We start from the raw sequence: 23,115 nt of genomic DNA on the forward strand, positions 1-23,115 counted from the left end.
GTTACAATATCAATCACATGGCACTGCTTATTTATTCACCTCCTTTGCTGTATTTGAATAACTGGTTTCTTATCTCCATACACCATACGTCCCTCCCAATACATTTCTAACACAATGTTTGGCACATGCTTATTGAATAAATGCAGATATCGAAGCTGTAAGGATCTCAGGACACATGTGGATGTTAATAATGGTCACATGTAGTTCAGTTGTACAGATATGGATTCTTGTCCATACTCAAAAATCAAGTGCTGTCCTTTGTACGTGAAGTGTGCTTTCATTCTATCAGGAAGGCATGTACTTTGGATTGTTTTTCTAGCAGTGGTGGGTGACAGATTGACTCATAGCAGTACACACTCTTGCCTTGCCTCCTTATTAACTTTTTATTTTAACCATTTGCGAGCTGGTTGTGTGAGCGATAGACATTGCTTGCCATCAAAAATTAAGGTAAAGTTAGGTCACCAACATGAAGATCAACCCCTAATACTTTATTCTTTAGACAGTGGCTTCAGAGAAAACCATACTGTAGAAACCAAGCTAGCTCTCTTTTCTTTTTTCTTTCTCTTTTGAACACCAAAACCCTGCTTGGATGAGAAATATTTGTCAACTATAACTCATTTACTCATTAGGATCTTACCTTAATTAGGTCTTGAATACCAGTATGGTTTTTGGGTTAGATCAGTAATACAGAGTAAGATCAGAGCCAGAAATGTAGTCTCTAATGTCTCTACTGGAAACTGTAAAATCTACACAAGTGTTTGAATTGGATTGACAGAAATCTGTAGGCCAGGCTGTGAACTTCTGCAGCCAGAAAGTCAACTCAAATACTCCCTCCCTGCTATTTCCACCAAAGAGGCACAGTAGCCCAGCTGTCACCTTGAATGCACCTGGGCAAACTCAGAGCCTGACACTGGGCTCTGTCCTCATGACCTCTGCCAACTAATCAGTCAAAATATTTCCTGATCTAGAGAGCATACTCCACATATTGGGCATATGCCCAGAACTGCGAGTGCACTCTAATCAGGTGGGAGAACCTATCCAGGTGCCAGGGCAAGAATTAACATCTGACTGACATATGGACTATGAATTTTCTCTTCTCGCAGCCTAGAGTCATGCAGAGGCAGTATGTGGGGGTGGGATATTTGATCTGTGCATACATAGCCTAGGGGATTTGGTTTAAATCAAATCATAATTAAAACATTGGTTAGGAAAACAAGGCATAATTATTTTTTTCCTGCACATTTTAACTAACTTGCATATAGTCTTAAATATATGTTGGGCACAATAAGAGTAAGGTATCAGTTTCATTTTTGAAAGGTGCAAATTTCCTATTTAAAACAATCCACTTATTATGTTCTGGGATTAACTTTGCAACTACGTCAGTAAATTAAATGACATTTCAATGATTACATTTGTTGACTAAAGTTATGTAACACTATTTAAGAAATCACCAAAAAGTAAATCACCTACAGTTCAACAGGCTCTCATCACAGGTATTTGGTGATTTTTCTTTTGTCACATTATCAATAAAAGAGTATACAAATGTTTCACTTAAACAAAACATACTTATGAATGTTAGATGTTTCTGGCAATAGTAAATAAATAATCTATTTAAATAAAACTGATACGTTATTTTTCTAATATTCAACTAATTTGTATATAAAATACTTAAAAAATGAAAATAGTATTTTTACTAGGTCAACATGAGCAACTTAACGTACTGAAAGTTATCCTTCTGAGTATTTATAATCTTCTTGTTTCTTCATAGACTTAAAAGAAGTTTCTTGCCACTTTTAGAGCACAATTTTAAAATTTAGAAATAGCTCAACTTAGTTTAGTTCTTCCTGGCTAATCCTTGTGCTGCTTTCATGAATTTATGACTTAAAAGAATCCTGTAATTTTTTTTAAAGACATATTTTCCTTTTCAGAGTCACTCCAAGGATTTTCTTCATTTGATTTCCATTCTTCTAGAAGATTGCAAAGACCTAGAAACTATAACATTTAAACCTCAAGATTTAGTCCTTTTAGAATATGCCACTCAAAAGGTTTCTCTTTGGTGTAAGTTACCCCTTTCCTTGCACCCATGATAAATTCTTCCTCTATTCCTCAAGATATAATATACCTGTTATAACAAAAAGAGATTAATTTCTTGAAGTACTACCAATTTAAAAAGACTTCGAAATATATAAACTTGGAGAAACTACAGAGGGATGATTAAGACTGTCATGTTTCATTACTACTTTACGCCCCCCATTAGAGATGAATGATTCGGTTTTTCAGACTATGTTCCTGAAAATTCTAGAATTCTTTGGAGTATTCTAGGGTCTTCTTAGATGTTTGGTTTGAAAGTCTATCACAACTTTTGTGCTACTCCAAATACAGGTTATGTCATCCACTGTTTTATATTTGAACTTCTTATAATTGTTCGGTTGATTAGTAAGTTGTGTCTTGGAATTTACATTTGTTTTGTTTTTGATATTTAAAGCAGCCCAAATATACTCTATATAAAATTGTGCAAGTAAGTCTATCACCTTAGGATGTATGTCCTGTGCTGAACTAAATTTGAGATGTTTACTAATAATACAAAATGAAAGCAGGAAAGAGCAAAATGTGTTTGAATAGTCACTGTATACCACAGAGAAAACATTAGTTGTTGGCAATACCAGGATTTTTCAAAATAGCACTGAATAATTTCTTATAAACAAATGTACTGGCTACCCCAAGGTAAGATATTGCTGCAGAGAGTTTAAATGAGATAAGATCTCTCTTCCCCACATCTGCCTGCCGATTTAAAAAAAAAATTAACTGAAAAATTTTATAATATAACATGATCGTACCAATTCCATTTGGCAACCTAGAATCATGATGTTATGCTTACAATAGTGGAAAATGAAGTTCACCAAATATGGTTTCAATAGACAAAGCAAAATAAATTTAACTCTCAAACTTCAATAAATATTTGTCAGAGAGGAGTCCTCAGATGACGGAGATTTTCTTTGTGACACCTTTGAGTAGCTTCTAGTGTTTTAAGACTCATTAAAAAATATTTTCCAGAAAACCATGAAGAATTATGCTGGATAAGAAATCCATATATTCATTCCCTCTAAACACTTTCCAGTTTAGAAATATAAGCACATGTCAGATATTGTTAGTGAAACAACTTTCAAACAAATAATTTTTACTATTTCTTTTGCACCAAGACTACTGCAGGCCTGTGCAGCACATTATTAAAAACGGATGTATTTTGAATCAAACTCTTTTCAATGCTGTGCAACTAAAAAGTATACAGAAATAAAGTGGACATTAATGGATATAATATTCCAACTGTCATCCATAACTTTGACTTCAAAATACACCTATACTTACTGAATGAAATTTTAAGAGTAGATCTTCCTTATACAAATACAGACTTAATACCTCTTGGAATACTTGTCTTCTACAGAATTTAGTTTAGGAAATGCTGTATTTTTAGAATAAAACCACTTAAAGAGTTAAGAATACAGGCCAACCTGTAAATAAAAAGTTTAATGGGTAGGATTAATAAGAATTTATTGAAGCCTATGGTACCAGTGAGCCACAGAATATTTAGCTGCTATACACAGAAAAGGCTCTGGTGATTAAAATTAAAAGTGATTATATTAAATGTTTCATATTTTTCTGGAAAATACTCACTTTCAGGTTATTCTTACATGATAAATATGCTACATGTTAATTTTTTTTTCCTTAGGATCAGTGGCCTATAGTTTTAAACATGTGTTTGGGCTCCAATCTGTAATAATAGATTTAGTACTCCCAAAAATTGTATTAAGAAAATTTTCACTTCCAGTAAAAACACATATAATTTAATTCCACCCAATTTCTACTTGGTATTTACATTTGAAAATTATTCTAATATTTTGTGACATTTAATTTTCCACGTTGAACACATAAGATGCAGACAAATCTAATGTGCTCATGACATAAATATTCACAAATATGAAATTCTCGATCAAAATAGTCATAACAATCTGCTATGCCACTTTTGTTTTTAAAAGTTCAATGTGGAGAATTCTTTAAAAATTTTTCATATTTTTGATCCCTATTAGTCCATTATGAACATCCCTAAACTAATGATATGAAAACATCTCTAGTACGCTCTAATACATTTACATCAAAGTAAATGGCCACAGTAATCCGAGTGTCAGGAGGCTGGATTCTAGGGTTGGTTCTGTCATGCACTTGCAACATGTCTTTGGGTACATCACAAAGCTTCTTGGAGGTCCAGACTAACTGGGTAGCTCAAGTCCTTGCCAGTTTTAAAATGCTATGATTCTGTCTCAATTTAAGGCAGCTGAGTAAAGACTAAAGAGACTTGCTTCTACAGATGCACTTAAGGTATTATTCAGGTTAATGACCATGCTTAAATGAGCAATTTTATTGTCTCACTGTTCTAGTTCAATAGAAAGTTACCTGATAACATGCGAGTTCAGAGGGTTAACATTTTTCTACTGTGAATATCAGGAGAAACTAAAATAGATTTAGGCATTACAGATGGGATTATGTCATCACACTCAGCGAACACAGTTTCCTTTCTCTGGCTTTCAAAATTACAGACCTGGGTTTATATCAGCAATTTACAGCACTTCCCATTGAAACCTAGCTTGAGTAGGTAACCATGGGTACCACCCACTGCTTGTAAATAGTGAAGATCTAGATAAAACATGTCTGACCACCTTCCCTGTGACATAAGAGAACACTAGACTACCCTTCAGAGTATTTTCTCTGAGAGAAAAAACCAAATGCTCTAATCATAAAATTTCTAAATGCTCTTTACTTCTAAACCTGAACAAGTAAATTCTAAGAATGTTTTTGTTAAAACTATTACTATTACCATTCAAAAGCATTTAAATTTTTAGGTTGTGAAAAACATACTCTTCAAACAAATGCCAATGAATTTTCTGATGGGACAATTCATTTAAACCTTTGTTATACTCATTTTTAGACTCTGATGCCCTTCCTAAATATTGTATTCTTTATATATTCAGGTAGTACATACGAAACATTACCAATAATTTTGGAAAATAATACAAAATAGAAAACAGAAAGACCTGAGATATGCTTGTAGTAATTTAATACATGATAAAGCAATCCTAATAAATAGGAACTGGATAGATTACTCATTTAATTGATTGACATATTTTGATATTTAGTTTTTATATTACAGAAACTCTCATACCATATATTAGATAAAAATGTAAAATTATAGTTGAATAAAAAATAAAAATACAGATGTATATTTAATCTTAGGTTATACAATTTTTTAAATCATAAGACAATGGAAAATTATAGAGGAAAATATCACTAGATCTAACTACATAAAATCCTATTATTGAAAAAATATCAAATTAGAAAAAAATTAAGATAAAGGGAGAACTGGGAAAAATACCTGCAACAACCCTGACAAAAAGTTTTACTGTTCATAATTGATAAATGTCTTAAAAAGTTTTTTAATTACAAAAATTTATTCACATAAGTTAGTAGATTCATACAAGTAAATCTAATGCCCTACAAAAAATGGCAAAGACATAATCACAATTCAAAGAAATACAAATTATTAGCAAATATATAAAAATGTTCAATATCATTAGTTATCAAATACAAATTAAAACAAAAGTATCCTATCACTCACTAGCTGTATGTGAACTTGGGAAGGCTAGTTACAGTCTGTTAAGTTTTCTCATTCATAAAATAACAATGGTTTCTATTTGTTAAGGTGTCGTGAGGCCTGTGTGAGATAGTACAGTGCAGTCCATGATGCATGAGTGCTCAATAAATATTAGCTGCTATAATTGCTACTTTATTTTTGCCTGGAAAACGACAAAAATAAAACTGATAATATTCAATGCTGATTTGAGTTAACTCTCTCATATACCACTTATACAATTATGAAGTCATTCATGTTTTCTAAGAATTATTTTTGCAAGATTATCAGGAAACTTAAAAGGACCGATTCTTTGATGCAGGAATTTCACTTCTAGTAATCTATCATGAGGAAATGACCAGATGGATGGGTAAATATTTACATACAAGAATATCCACTATCACTATTTATAACCTAAATACAGAACAAAATGGAATGGTTAAGTGAATAAAGGTACAGTTAGATGTATAAGGTGTACTATGAAGCTATTACAAATCATGTTTTTAAGGACTACATAATATACTATAAAATGAGTAACAATATTAGAATAATCTCAATTTTGCTAAATTATTAATATGAATATACAAAGAAAAGGGGCAGGATGAAAAGGTAGTGATATATTAACTAGTTATCTCTAGGACATAAGTTTTATTCTATTCTTTATTTTTCTATATTTTCATAATTTTCTAACATAGTAGCATTTCTTTCATAATGAGTAAACTAAAGAAACTTTAAAAGTTGAGAAAAATAAGCCCAGTAATCAAAAAATGTATCAACTTTGATATATGATCATCAATTTCTGAAAACCTTTTCAATAACCTATGAAAATATGTAAAATCACAAACACTGAAATTGAAGAAACTTCATAAATGAGATCACCCATTTGTTCTTTAGATTTCTGTTCCACAGAGCTAGTATGCAAAATCTAGCTGGTATGCAAAAAGTTGGGTGGTAAGTATGTACACTCAGTTGCTAAGACTTATTTATGATGATCAGTGATTAAAAAAAATCATGCTCTTTAACTGTTATTAATACAAAAAGTAAAAATGAACATTTATTTTCAGGAACAATAACCTTTAAATAGTATTTAAATTTTAATGGTATAAACTATTTGTCCATAAACAAACCACATTATTATTTAAATTTTTAGTTTTTTCTGGGCTTATAGAGTAAAGCCGGATACCCTCTGTGTGTACTGTGCACACATATTTGAGTGTGGTTGAGTGGGATGGTTTCCGCTTACTTTGTATTATCTCTTTTAAAAAATATACCATAGCTACTACTACTACCACTATTAATAATATTATTTATTAAGAGCTTACTACATGTTAATTAAGTTCACAGTACTTAGTACTTCTTAACTCCTATCATGAAGTATAATCTAATATCCTTACTTTAGAGATGAGGAAACAGCCATAAAGTGGTGAAGAAACCTGTGTAAGGCTACTCAGCTTGTAGGTGGCAGGGCTGGGATTTGGACCCTGGCCATTTAGCTCCAGGATCAAAGTTCTTAATCACCACACAATATAACTTCACATATTATCAACTACTATGAATAAAAACACAATATAAGATGGCAAACATCAAAATCACTCAGGACATGCTAGGTTGCAAAAGCACTCTAGAATACTGCAGATCAGAGAATCTAAAGTGATTTTTAGAATTAAGAAAGATAAACAAGAAGCAAAAAAGTAAAATTAGTTTCTCTAAAGGTTCTTTAGAGTGTGTATACAGAAAGTGAGGTATGGTGAGGACAGTTGCAAAAGTGTGTATTTCAGGAGAAACTGTTTGAAGCTAGGTGTCAGAAGGCCTGAATCTTAGCTCTGGTTTAATTTAATCTAATAAATAGCTTGACTTAGGAAAATTACTTAAGAAGGTAAGACCTTCTCTTATCTTCTGTGTAGAATTGAGAATAAATGAGAATACAGAAAGGAAACAAATCACCAATGAAAACCAATATGCCAAAGAGAGTACTGTTGTTAACTGCTGAGTGGGGATGGATGGCATGTGTCTCCACAGCACTCGTGAATGTGGTGTTCACATGTGTGTGGCAGGTGACTGATGTTTATGCCATTCTCCCTGTATACTTCCTACTCCAGGAGCTACTACAATTCAAAGCATTGTTTGTATTCTTCTCTTTATACCTAAAGCTAATGTGGCTTTAAGTATTCCTTTATCATTTTAAATAATTCCTAAGGTGAAATATTCACTTACAATTCTTCATATAATGAATTATATTCCTAAAGTTGATCATGTCATTTGGTATAAAATTATTTCAGAGTCATATAGTAGACAGAAAAATGACTCGCTAAAAGGAGATTTTTAAAATGTACTATCTGAATTGTTCCCATGTAAACTATTAACAATATCAAATTATTGGAAACTGGATATATACACATTGTTATGGGTATTCTAAACCAGATGTTACATTTAAATATATACGAAAAACTCTAGATTCAGGATGACATGCTATGAAGACAAAATCTCTATGCTTCATAAATATAAACTAGTTGTTCATTGGCATTTTAATTTACGAAGTACATTTTACATTGGAGGCAAGTCAGTTCAGCCTTTCTATATGAAAATATAGGTGTCAATCTATGATTACTATAGAAGCAGCCCACATACCTTTTCTCTTGTTAGGAGCTGCAGCTCAAAGCCTAGGTGGCAAAGTGTCCCCACTGCAGCTTAAAGTACCATGTCAGGTCCTCAGAGTGGACCTTAGGGAACTGAACATCAGCATCCCCAATCATGGTAAGTTTCTACCACAAGCTCCTTTTTTTTTTTTTAGCAGCTTGAGGTATGTGGGAGCCAAGACAGGGTGGCTGCATTATTGACACACACAGTCTACAAATCCATCCCGTTTTAAAGAGATAATTTTTAACTTTAAAAGGAAGATTTATGTATTATATACTGTGAAACTATGTCACCCTGGTCATGCAATTCATGGTATAAAATAGCATAAGCAGCCTGGGCACAGTGGCTCATGCCTGTAATCACAGCACTTTGGGAGGCCGAAGTGGGTGGATCACCTGAGGTCAGGAGTTCAAGGCCAGCCTGGCCAACATGGTGAAATTCTACTAAAAATTACAAAAAGTAGCTGGGCATGGTGGTGGGCACCTGTAATCACAGTTACTCAGGAGACTGAGGCAGGGAGAACTGCTTGAACCTGGGAGGTGGAAGTTGCAGTGAGCTGAGATTGCACCACCGCACTCCAAAATGGGCAACAGAGCAAGACTCTGTCTAAAAAAAAAAAAAAAAACAAAAAAAGTGCAGGCATATTCACTCTGTAGTATGGGCAAATTCTCATAGCTGAAGATAATGGAGCAGACCTTTCCAGGTGGCGGTACCCTTCTGGGGAATAATAACACCTTGGATGCCCCTCTGGGGTGGAGTTTGTTACCAACTGCTGTTGATTTTGTTTGATTGCTCTACTAGTGGCTAACTGAACCTTCCAGGTCATGGCTCATTTGTTTTATTTTCCAGAGTTATTTAAATTAAGCATTTTAAAATTGTGTCATCAGTTTTAAAAAGCCCATTCTTTATGTTTATTAGATCAAAGTTAGCTTAGGCAATATTTGAACCTAGCTTAAAGTACATTTTTATCATATACTAATACTACAGTTTTAGATTGTAAAAGTAGTAATACATAAGCACCAGGCTGGACATGGGGGAAAAGATATACATACACACATGTATGTAAATAATGTCATCAACCAAGATGGCTCTCAAATGATCTGTCCAGTCTATTTTAAAAACAAAACCTTTGAAGAATGAAGCAGCTGCCACTTCTTTTTGAGGAAATAATGCAGGCTTCATGATTAGGAAGTTTTCTCTTTGTATTGGATACATTTTCCTTTATGTAATTTTATTCATTACTTTTAGTTACCATTTTAGGTTATTTCTCAAAAATCATGTTTCCCTTTGCTATCTTTTAATTGCTTCTAGATTATTATCAAACACTGCCTCTTTTTTCTTCTTTTTCCCCTCCGCTGTCTCAACCTATTCATCATTATTTGACTGTTATCGATGGATTTGATATTTTTAATCTTTCATTATAAAATTTTTTTTCAATTTCAGTTGGTTTTTAAATTCTTACTTCCAATTATCTCTTATTTTTCTCATTCATAATTTTTCATATTGCTCTTCCTTTTGGCCTGTCATTCAAAACAGCTTCACCCATCATGTAAAAGAAACTTCATTTAATTATTTCTTTTCAATTATAAGACTCTAAAAACATTCATGCAAAAGGATATATTGGTTTAATCAGCAATATTAAAATCATGTTCTTATGCAAGATAAACTTCAAATATTAAAATTGCAAAGCATCACCATTACAGAGAGCTTCTGGAGACACATAAAGCATGTTCTTCCTGTTACACAGAGAATCTATATAATTAACAAAAACTAATAAAAATAAAGGATAGAAAGAAAGCATTCTATTTAAACATAAGGAAAAAAGATAATATAGACAAAATCATGACATTTATGAATAGTAAAATCCACTCAGATAAAAATGTATACTATGTAACACTAATTATTTATTTTTTCATTTGTTTATGTATGTTATACATACGTATTTTCATTAGCTTGTTAAAACAGAATACCAAAAAAGTAAATCTGACTGTTCCTCAGTTATGTATATCAAACTCTACTTTCTGTTGAACTAGTTCCTTATAGAGTAGGACTTGAAGAAATTTCTCTTAACACAAGTAAGATTTTTTTTTTAAGGGCCATAAGATGAGCATTTAATTAAAACACACACATCTGCACACACTTTCTTTAGGCTGCTGAAATATCAGGTCTTTAATTCCCCATTAAAACAACACAAAACCCTGATTATAAGTTTTCAAATCATTTGAAGATGTAAAAGGCTGTCTGCATTTCAGCTTAGTTCAAAGCCAGTAAAGAAATATCTCTTCTTCTTCCAACTAAAAGCATGTTTAGGAGAAGGATATCTGATAGAAGTGGTAATGCCAATCTAACCAATTTTAAAATATAAAGTACTACTAGCAATATTTGGATACATATAATTTCAGAATAACGTTTTATAAACTTAAGCTTTGAAAAATAGAAACTATAAACCCCAACAAAAAAACTTAATTTGTAATTGAAAGAAAATAATATTTTGTAGAAAAAAAGTGTCCTTCCAAAAAGAGACGAAAATGACTTTCATTTCCCAAGAGAATTATGCCACTTTTATACAACAAAATTACAGTCACCACAAATTGCTTTCAACAATTCCAATGCTTCTTCATTTGACCACTTGAAAATCAAAATTCTTTCATATTATAAATATAACTTTTTATAACTCTGTTATTACGTACTGTGAATGGGGAAAGCGGGCCAATCTTGTGGCTGTAGCGTCGAATGGCCTCTCTGATGTGGCAGGGCTGGATGGCATCGCTGTGAGCCTCAACACCACAGGCTGCAGTGCTCTGCGACAGAAAAACACATAAATTGTTACTAAATCAAAAACACACAACAGAACTACAGTGTATATATATGAAAATAAACCTTTACAAAAGAGACCGGTTTTTCCCTTAGGATGCACATCACTACTGCCATATACTACATCTAAAAAAGAATTCCATTAACAAATCAAAGATGACTTTTACATGACCCCTTCCAAGCAGACCTACCAAATGCAATTTTTATGCCCACAATATTTCACCTAAGTCTGCATGTCAAGACACAGGAGAATACAGCCACTTGCCTGCAGATAAAAAGTGTCATGAAAGCTTACTGAAAGAACCACAGGAAGTTATTTTTTTTTTTTTTAAAAACATGTTAACATTTACTATTATAAATGTTTCTTAGGAGCTTCTTTGGCACATTTCTGAAATAACTTGTGGGTCATCAGCTTAAAATGAAAAACGTTAAATTGCTATACATTTATTTGTCATACCTGGGATTGTCATAAGACCATTTCAACTTGGTTTCTAATTTTCTAGGTATCTCAGGACAAAACAAAAATGAAACCAACAACTTTCTGTTTTAATTTGCCGCATCTATAAAAGGCAGGTTTGCAAGCACAAAAAAATACAAGAAAGATAAGGATTATTTGTGATGAGAGTGTAAATACAAACTTAAGAAATTATAGATGTGTATATGTGTGTTCAGCATGATTTTTCAAAATAACTTATAGGGCTAAACCCTAGCCCTATTATGAGCTGGATACATATAATTTCAGAATAACGTATCAGAGCTGATTATGTATCAGCTCTGCCAAGATACATAATATCTCAGGTCTCAGTTTCCTCATCTGTAAATTGGGAAAACAATTATAATTGCTTGTAGGACTGTTGTGAAAATTAAGTAAGTTAAAATACATAAACCACTTAGAACAATGCCTGACGCATGCTAGGAAATTGTTTTATTTTTATAAAGAGATGATGTTTCATTTTGTCACCTAGGCTGGAGTGCAGTGGTGTGATTACAGCTCATTGAAGCTCAAACTCCTGGGCTCAAGTGATCTCTGGCCTTAGTCTCTGAAGTAGCTGACACTAAAGGCAAGTGTCACCACATTTGGCTACTAAAAAAAAAAGATTAATTTCTTTATAGATATGGTCTTGTTATGATGCCCAGGGTGGTCTTGAACTGCTGGGCTCAAGTGATCCTCCTGACTCAGCCTCCTGGGTAATGTTAGCTAGTAATAGTATTAGGTTATTCAAATCAAGTGTTAAAAATGGGAACTCTTCAAAGTATAGTGGGTAGCAGATGGCAGGTCATCAACATTAAAGAATCAACTTGCATATTACTATAACTGGGGTCTAGAAGTCATTTGTAGCCACACAATTAATATTATTTGTTTTTCTGATCATTACTATAATTTTTTGATAATTAATACATTTTTTACACTCATAATTCTTTGTAGGGAATATAACTCTATAGATAGCAACCTCTATGGATAGCAATTTGGCAAAATCTTATCAAAATGAAAAAGAACAACCTCTTTGACTCAGCACATTCACCTGTAAGAATTTATCCTACAGATATATTGCACAGGTACAAAATAATATATATACATGAGGATACTTACTGTAGTACTAAATGTTCATCAATGAGGGATTGGTTAAATAAATTATGATACATCCATTCAAAGAAACAGAAACCAAAGCAACCACTGGAAAGAATGAGGCAGTTCCCTACAAACTCCTATGGAGTTATCTCTAAGATATTATATGAAACACTGATCAAAAACTGAAGTAGGAGGTTTACTCTGGTAAGTCTTTGTGTTCCCCTAAAATTTGTACGTTGAAATCCAAGCCCACAAAGTCATGGTATTAGGATAAGAAGCCTCTGGGAATTGATTTATCCATGAGGGTGGAGCTCTCATGAATGGAATTAGTCCCCTTATAAAAGAGACCAGGGACAGACCACTCACCCCTTCTGCCATGTGAGGTTTGGGTAAACAGATGACTGCCTATGAACAAGGAAGTGGGCCTTCACAAAACACTGAATTTGCCAATGTCTTGATCTTGGACTTCCTAGCCTCCAGAACTGTAAGAAATACATTCCTACTGTTTATAAGCCAACCAGTTTACAGGATTTTGTTATAGCAGCCCAAATGGACTAAGGCAGAAGCATAAGTTAGAAAAACTTTGTGACTGCCATTTGTAAGATATAGAGACACATAAGCCAGCCTGGTTGAATCATGCTATTTTTGCCAAAAGGTGACAATAACTTATATTAAAATAAAAACATTGAATTTTGTGAAAAATGTCATTAGAGGTTCCATTTTGCCAATTTCAGGTTTATCTGCCATAATTCAGCAACTGTTAACATTAGCATAATGAAGCTACTAGGTGCACTTTTATACTTTCTTGATCTACTCATTGAGTTCTCTGGAAGCAAGCCTTTAAATGTTATAATCCCAGTTTTTTTTTTCCAACTCAACAAATATCTTCACACACTCTGTCAACATCTAGTCCTTTATCAAGGTGCTAATAATCTGTTTGAATTAAAAATGTATCCCAAGTTTAGAATTTTTAATATAGTAGTGGTTCTAGCACAATATTCTTCAAAACTGTTTCAGAAGAATTACATATTTGTAATTGTAAATGTACATATTTGTTATTAATAATTTTATATCAGCTATAAACACATGTGAAGAGCATTATACTTATACATCAATTCATCTTTAATATCCTGATTAGGCCCAAATTTTAGGATACTCTTTAAATTTTCAAAAACTAAACCCAAATATTTGACAAAATACTGAGTCCTGTTTATAAAGTGTTTGCAGAAATCTCTCTGGGAACTAAACTCTGTATTTGTTTAAGAAAAGCACTAGTTGTTTGGAAAAGTTCTCCATATGTCAGGTCCTCTTCCTCTTGGCTGCATTCACACTCTATTCTTGTATCTTTCCATTTTTGTATTAATAGCTCTTCAACTAGAAACTGATGCTGGGTATCAGAAGTTGAAATAGCATACAGAGTTCTACATATTTTCTGGATTTGACTATTGTCTCTCTGTTTTTCTTTGCTGGTTTACAATGAACAAAATCTCTTAGCAGTTTAAACTCTCAACTGTGGTACAGGAAGTTATACTGAAACTCAGGTTGCCGCTGGATCTCTCACTGAGCCTTTTCCTCCCAACTTAAAAGTTCTTGGCAGTGTAAGTGTCCTATCCTTTCTCAGCCTTCCCCTTACCAGAGTCAGTGTTTAAGAAGGATCTAGAATTTCATTCAATTGCATCTTATTCTTTCCACATCTATAATGGTAAACTAGATCTTTTGCTAAATGTAAAATCTTCAATAATTATAGAGAAGTAACACTCACCTCAGACTAGAGCAACTGAAAGGCTAGTACTACTATCACTCACATTTTGTGGACCACAAAAGTTGATATGATCTGGCCAAGGAAGTATCATCTTTCTCCTGTTATACGTATAGCTCCTCCAAAGTTTCATCCTTATGGAGAATTTTTTTCACATGAACGTGGGCCATTCATTGGCCAAAGGATATAGTGTACGACATGTAATTTTCTCATTTAAAAGTTTGAGATGGTAACTGTTAAAATGTAGTTCTTATATAACTAGAAAAAGCTTTTCTTTTATTTGTATAAATGTGTACAGTACAAGTGTGATTAAGTTACATGCATAGATTACAGAGTGGTAAAGTTAGGGCTTTTAGGATATCTATTTCCTGAGTAACATAGTTACCCATTAAGTAATTTCTCATCATCTGCCCCTACTTACTCCCAACGTTCCAAATCTCCATTGTCTATCACTCCACACTCTACCTCTATGTGTACACGATTTAGCTCTCACTTATAAGTAAGAACATGCAATTTTGACTTTGTTTCTGAGCTGTTTCACATAAGATAATTGCCTCTAGTTCCATCCATGTTGTTGTAAAAAATATTATTTCATTCCTTATTTCTTTTTTGAGACAGCATCTTGCTCTGTCCCCCAGACTGGAGTACAGTGGTGCGATCTCGACTCACTGCAGCCTCTGTCATGCTTAAGCCACCCAAATAGCTGGGACTACAGGCACACCTGCTGCGCCTGGCTAATGGCCCATAATTTACAGTTGGCTGTAAAATAAGGTTTTATTTCTGGGTTACCTACTCTCCTCCATTGATTTATGTATCTATTTTTATATCAGTAGAGTCAGGGTTTTGCCATGTTAGCCAGGATGGTATCAAATTCCTCACCTCAGGTGATCCATCTGCCTCGGCTTCCCAAAGTTCTGGAATTACAGGCATGAGCCACTGCACCTGACCCACTCTTTTCCATTTCTGAGTATTACTCCATTGTGTATACATGCCACATTCTCTTTACCTCTTCATCTGTTGATGGAAACTTAGGTTGACCGCATCTTTGCTAAAGTAAATAGGGGTGCAAATAAACATATGAGAGGAAGTATCTTTTTTATGTAATGATTTCTTTTCCTTTGACTAGATACCTGGCAATGAGATTGCTGGATTGAATGATAGTTCTATCTTCAGTTCAGAAATAGCTATACTGGCCCAGCGCAGTGGCTCATGCCTGTAATCCCAGCACTTTGGGAGGCCGAGGCGGGTGGATCATGAGAAGCCAAGTGTTTGAGACCAGCCTGGCCAATGTGGTGAAACCCCGTCTCTACTAAAAATATTTAAAAAATTAGCCAGGTGTGGTGGCGCTTGCCTGTAATCCCAGCTACTCGGGAGACTGAGGCAAGGGAATCGCTTGAACCTGGGAGGTGGAGGCTGCAGTGAGCCGAGATCGCGCCACTGCACTCCAGCCTGGGTAACAGAGCAAGACACCATCTCAAAAACAAAACAACAACAACAACAACAACAAAAATTCCATACTGTTTTCAATAGAAGTTGTACTAATTTACACTCCCAACAACAGTGTACATGAGTTCCCTTTTCTCCATATCCTCACCAACATGTTATTTTCTCTTTAATAATAGCCATTCTGATTGGTGTAAAATAGCTCATTGTGGTTTTAATTTGCATTTCTCTGATGATTAGTGATGTTGAGCATTTCTTTACATGCCTGTTGGCCATCGGTATGTCTTATTTTAAAAAATGCCTATTCATGTCCTTTGACTAGTTTTTAACGGGATTACTTGGTGTTTTTCTTGTTGTTGCTGCTTAGCTGTTTGAGTTCCTTATAAATTCTGGCTGTTAGTCCCCTGTTGGATGCATAATTTGCAAATGTTTTCTCCCATTCTGCAGGTTCTTTGCTATCTTTTTTTTTTTTTTTTTTTTTTTTTGAGGCGGAGTCTCACACTGTAGCCCAGGCTGGAGTGCAGTGGTGTAATCTCAGCTTACTGCAACGTCTGCCTCCTGGGTTCAGGCGATTCTCCTGCCTCAGCCTCCTATCACTATCTTATTTCTTTTACCACACAGTAGTAGCTTTTTAGTTTAAGTCCCGTTGTCTATTTTTCTTTTTTTTTTTCTTAACCTGTGTTTTTGAGGTCTTAGTCATGAATTCTTCACCTAGACCAATGTCCAGAAGAGTTTTCCCCAGGTTTACGTTGAGTATTTTTTAATAGTTTCAGGTCTTACCTTTAAGTCTTTATTCCATCTCGAGTAGATTTTTGTATATGGTAAGAGATAGGGGACCAGTTTCATTCTTCTGCATATGCTGATCCAATTTCCCAGCTCCTTTTTCTGAAGAGGGTGTCCTTTCCCCAGTGTATGTTCTTGTTAACATAGGCAAAGTTTAGTTGGCTGTAAAATATGGTTTTATTTCTGGGTTACCTACTCTCCTCCATTGATCTATGTGTCTATTTTTATATCAGTACCATGCTATTTTGTTACTATGGCCTCATAGTGTAATCTGAAGTCAGGAAATGTAATGTCTTCAGCTTTGTTGTTTTTGCTTAAGATTGTTTTGCCTATTTGAGCACTTTTTTGGTTCTATATGAATTTTAGGATTTTTTTATTTCTAATTCTGTAAAAGATGGGGTTGCTATTTTGATAGAGATTACACTGGATCTGTACAATGCTTTGGACAGTATAATCATTTTAATGATATTAATTCTTCTGATCCATAAGCATGGGATGGTTTTCCATTTGTCAGTGTCCTCTACAATTACTTTCATTGCTGGTTTGTAGTTTTCTTTGTAGAGATCTTTCATTTCATTGGTTAAATATTACTAGATATTTTGTTATTTTATTTATAGTACTTTAAATGGGATTGCCTTCTTGATTTCTTTCTCAGCTAGATTATCGGTGAACATAAACACTACTGATTTTTGTACAATGATTTTGCATATTCAAACTGAATTCATTTATCAAATCTGAAAGATTTTTGGTGGAATCTTCAGGTTTTTCTACATATAAGATCATATAATCAGCAAACAGGAATAATTTTACTTCCTCTTTTCCCATTTGGATAACTTTTATTTCTGTCTCCTGCTTTATTGTTCTGGTTAGGACTTCCAGTACTATGTTGAATAGGAGTGGTTAAAGTGGGCACCATTGTCTTGTTACAGTTCTTTGAGGTAATGCTTTCAACTTTTTCCACTTCAGTAAGATGTTGGCTGTGGGTTTGTAGTATATGGCCTTTATTATTGTGAGGTATATTCCTTTTATGCCTAGTTTGTTGAGGGATTTTATAATGCAGGGATGCTGAATTGTATCAAGTGCTTTTTTGTACCTATTGAGATAATCATGATTTTTGTCTTTCATTCTGTTTATGTAATGTATCGTATTTACTGATTTGGGTATGCTGAACCATCTTTGCATCCCTGGTATAAAACTCACTCGATCATGGGAATTATCTTTTTGATATGCTAGTAGATTTGGTTTGTTAACATTTTGTTGAGGATTTTGGAGTCTGTGTTCATTAGGGATATTGGTCTGTAGTTTTCTGTTTTTGTTGTGTCCTTGCCCGGTTTTGGTATCAGGATGGTAATGACCTCATATAATTATTTATGAAGAATTCCCTACTCCTTAATTTTTTGGGGCAGGTTCAGGAGGACTGGCATTAGCTCTTCTTTGTACACATTTGGCTGTGAATCCATCTGGTCCTGAGCTCTTTTCTGTTGGGAGATTTTTAAATTACTGATTCAGTCTTGCTACTTGTTATTTGTCTATTCAGGATTTCTGTTTCTTCTGGGTTCAATATTGGGAGGTTGCATGTTTCCAGGAATTTATCCATTTCTTCTAGGTTTTCTAGTTTGAGAGTGTATAGTTGCTTATAATAGTCTGTGACAATCTTTTGTATGTTTGTGGTATCAGTTGTAATATCTCCTTGTTCATTTCTGGTTTTATTTGGATCCTCTCTCTTCCTGGTTAATCTTGCTAGCAATTTACCAATTTTGTTTATCTTTTTGAAGAACCAACTTTTAATTTCATTAATCTTTTGTATTTTTTTTGTCTTTATTTTTATTTAGTTCTGCTCAGGTCTTTGTTATTTCTTTTCTTCTGATAATTCTGGGTTTGGTATTTTCTTGCTTTCTAATTCCTTGAGACAGAATGATAGGTCATCAATTTGGGATCTTTCTGCTTTTTTGATATAAAGGCATTTAATGCTACAAACTTCCCTGTAGCACTGCTTCTGCTGTATATCACAGGTTTTGGTGTGTTGTATTTCCACTTTCATTTGTTTTTAAAAATCTTTTAATGTGTCTTAATTTCTTCACTAATCCCATGATAATTCCAGAGCCTGTTGTTTAATTTCCATGTATTTTTATGATTTCTGAAGTTCCTCTTGCTACTGGTTACAGATTTATTCCACTGTGGTCTGAGAAGATACTTGATTTTAAAAATCTCTTAAGACTTGTTTAGTGGCCTAATGTGATATCCATCTTGGTGAATGTTCCATGTGCTGATAAGAAGAATGCATATTCTGTAGTTGTTGGGTAGAATGTTCTGTAAATGATTGTTGAAGTCCATTTGGTCTAAAGTCCAATTTAAGTCCAATATGTCTTTGCTGACTTTCTGTTTCAACCATTTGACTAATGCTGTCAGTGGGGTGTTGAAGTTGCCCATTATTACTGTATTGCGGTCTATCTCTTTAGGTCTAGTAATATGTCTATATTTGTTTAAGTCTAGTAATATTTGTTTCTTGAATCTGAGCCTTCCGGTGTTGGGTGCATATATACTTAGAATTGTTTCAGCCTCTTGCTAAATTGATTCCCTTATTATTATGTAATGACATTCTTTGTCTTTTTTTCTGTTTTTGATATAAAATCTGTGTTATCTAAGTATAACTACTGCTGTTCACTTTTGCTTTCTATCTGCACGAAATATTGTTTTCCTCCATTTCACTTTCAGTCCATATATGTCTTTACAGGTAAAGTGAATTTTTTGTAAGCAACATATAGTCAAATCATTTTTTTTCTATCCATTCTGCCAATCTATATTTTTTAAGTGGAGCATTTAATCCGTTTATGTCAAGGTTAATATTGATTGATATGTGAGGTTTTGCTCCTGTGATATTGTTAATTATTTTCTAGTTGTTTGACAAATTCTTTGTTTCTTTTTGTCTTTGTTGTTTGGTGGAATTCTGCCAAATTGCCATGTGATTCGTTTCTCTTCCTTCTTGTGTGATATTTTATAAGGCCTGTGAATTATACTTTTGTGTCTTTGTATGATGGTGAATATTAACCTTTTGTTTCCATGTTTAGGACTCCTTTGAGCATTTTGTGTAAGGTCAGACTAGTGTGATGAAGTCCCTCAGTGTTTGCTTAACTGGGAAAAGCTATTTCTCCTTCATTTATGAAGCTTAATCTTACTGTATACAAAATTCTTGGCTTACAGTTTTTTCTTCTTTCAGTACTTTGAAAATGCCATCCCATTATTTCCTAGCCTGCCTGTAAGGTTTTGCTGAGAAGTCTGCTGTTAGTCTGATGGGGTTTTCTTTATAGGTGACTAAAAAAGGTTTTCTTTAATTAAAACCAGAAAGGTGTTTAAGGAAAAAATAATAGAGGTTTACTAAATTCAAGGATTCATACATTATTATCTCTGGATGGGACATAAGAATGGTCTATTCTAAATGTTTCCGACTCCTACACAATTTTATAGATGAAAGAGTGAAAATACAGGACATGTCCAATGCTACAACAACAGTATTACAGATATATCTGTGTATTACAGATATAACTACACATCAAATCTCTTGGCTTGTAATACACATAGTGAGTGTAGAAATTTTATTATTATATGCAGGATTACTTGAACCATTATAGCATCACAGCTGAAGTTTCCAGTGAGTAAAACTCAAAATACAGCAAAAGTCTGAATATAGAAAGAAGTATATAAATGAGTAGAAAAATAATTAAAGCCTTTGAAGTGGAACATTATTAATTCTGATGCCACTAATTTCAAATTCAAGAGAATACAGACATAGACCGGGATAATACTTTCCTCAGGAAAACTTTGTTGTAAAATAACTTCAATTTAATAGTTTTCAGCAGGATCAGGGGATAAATGTTTAAATATACAGAGAAAAATGTCAAGAATTTCTAAAAACTTATAAAAAATTAATTTATGTATACATATCACTAGGTTAATTACAACTCCTTCTCACATACTTTGTGAATCAAATTAACTGAAGAGGTCTTGTAGGTAACATTTTGTTACCACAGTTTTAGTTACTGAATGAGCTGCAGAGTACAATAGCTGAAATTCTTATAAGCTTTGAATAGGTAATTAAAAAAAAAACAAGTATATGAAAGCACTGAAGACTGATCAAAACCAGACTGAAACTGGAAATGGTAGTATGTACTTTTAGAAGGGAATGTCAGTGGGTGGATTTCCTGTCTTTACAGTTTTAGCCTAAGGGCAGGATCCAGTTGGTAGAGGAGTGGCTAACATATAATCTTAGCTCCTTGATAAATGAGATGCCAGAGTTTGGGCAATCATAGTAGGTGCAGAATGAGAAAGGAAATCCCCAAAAGGACAGAATAGAAACACGGGAAGCCCCAAATTCAGTGTACAAATTTTACCCAAATCTTTTTTTGTGAATGGGGACTGATGGAGTCTCACTATGCCCAGGCTAGTCTCAAACTCCTAGGCTAAAGTGATCTTCCTATCTCAGCCTCCTGAGTAGCTGAAATAACAAGTGCCATCATGTATGGCTTTCCTCAAATCTTTTACTAACCTGTAAGTTCTTCCTGTATGGTATGAAATGCATGCAATCCCACTAAAGCAAAAAGAAATGAAAAGACATTCTAGTTGCTGCCACTGACGAGGAGTTCAAAGTTTAAAGGTGAGTCTAGAAAAGTAACTTCCCTGCTGAACACATATACCAACACCACTACTACCACCACCAATAACAACAATATATTCACAGGAATATAACAGAATCCCAAAATGCCTATGATGTATATGACTCACAATGTCCACTATACATTTCAAAATTACCAGGCATGCAAAAACACAAGAAAGCGTGACTCATATTCAATGGAGAACAAGAAAATTCACATATTTAATTTTGCAACCAAGAATTTTAAAACAGCAATTCTAACCATGCTCAAAAGCACAAAATAAAATACACTTGTAACAAATGGACAAATAAAAAATAATGATAGATAAAAGGAAACTATAAAAAATCCAATAGAAATTCTAGAAGTATAAAATAAAATATCAGAAATAAAATATTACTAGGTGGGTGTCACAGTAGATTGTAGCTGACAGAAAGAAATGTATAGAAGATAAAGTTCAATAGAATTGCTCCAATCTGAAGAATAGAGAGAAAATATTAAAAGAGGAATTAAAAAGCACCTGAGTTACCTATGGAATAATATCAAAATAACTAATACAATGTACTTGGAGTTTCAGAAGTGAAGGAGAGGGAATAAGGCAGAAAAAAATCTAAAGAAATAACTGACAAAAAGTCCCCTAATTTGGTTAAAGACATACACGGTCTTTGATTCAAGAGATTTAAGATTCAAGAATCTCAGTGAATTTTCAGCAGGATAAATACAAAGAAAACCATGTCTATGGATATCATGGCCAAACAGCTGAACATCAGAAGTAAAAATACAATTCTGAAAGCATCCAGAGAAAACAACATATTAGATACAGGGAAACAATAACAGAAACCTACTGACTTACGATTGAAAACAACAGATAGAGAAAAGAGTGGAATGACATCATTAAAATACTGAAAAATAAAACTTTCGAGACAGAATTCTATATCTAATGAAATATCAACCAAGAATGAAGAAAAAGTAAAGACTTTTTCAGAAATATCAAAACTAAGATAACCATCACTAGCTAACTTGCACTACAACAAATGTTAAACAAAATTTAGCAGAATAGAAAAGAAAATGATACAAGAAAACTCCAATTATGAAAGAGAAATAAAGAACAATGGGAATGGTAAACATTAAGCTCTATTTTTTTAATTGCTTCTCAGTCTTTTGGCTAAGATCAAGTGAAGCTCTATTTTTTCTCTTAATTTCATTAAAACACACTAGATTAAGATAAAAATTATGGTATGGCTTATATATATAGATGTTGTATGCATGACAATTATAGCATAAAGGACATGGACCTATATATATACAAGAGTCTTACATTCTATGTGAGTTAAGTAGTATAACTCCCAAGTACACTGAACATTTAAGGATGTACATTGTAATCCCTAACATGACTACTGAAAAAAGGATGCAAAAAGATATCATAAAGAAATCAATATGTAAATTCAAAGGAATTTCTAAAAAAAAATACAACCCAAAAGAAGACAGGAAAGAGAAAAAGATAAACAATAAGAGAGGAAATACGCAGAAAACAAATAGGAAAAGTTACCCTATATCCAACCACGTGAATTAATACATCAAATATCACAGAATTATGGACTACAATTAAGATACAGATGGGGGGAGGGCACGGCAGCTCATGCCTATAATCCCAGCACTGTGGGAGGCTGAGGTGGGTAGACTGCTTGAGCCCAGGAGTTTGAGAATAGCCTGGGCAACACAGTGAAACCCTGTCTTTACAAAACCAATACAATAATTAGCTAGGCGTAGTGGTGCATGCCTG

At 33.7% G+C, this 23,115-nt stretch overlaps 1 protein-coding gene across 5 annotated transcripts in view; it reads right to left on the bottom strand.

Annotated features, from left to right (window-relative positions):
- Positions 1-23,115, bottom strand: part of SUPT3H (SPT3 homolog, SAGA and STAGA complex component) — a 527,431-nt gene that overhangs the window by 78,803 nt on the left and 425,513 nt on the right. For all 5 annotated transcript variants that reach the window (XM_050788261.1, XM_050788262.1, XM_050788263.1 and 2 more), the window contains one exon: positions 11,008-11,118. In XM_050788261.1, the coding sequence (XP_050644218.1) occupies positions 11,008-11,118 (111 nt within the window). The remainder of the gene's footprint in view (positions 1-11,007; positions 11,119-23,115) is intronic.

The sequence above is a fragment of the Macaca thibetana genome, chromosome 4 (genome assembly GCF_024542745.1).
Source record: "Macaca thibetana thibetana isolate TM-01 chromosome 4, ASM2454274v1, whole genome shotgun sequence".
Taxonomy (NCBI): domain Eukaryota; kingdom Metazoa; phylum Chordata; class Mammalia; order Primates; family Cercopithecidae; genus Macaca; species Macaca thibetana.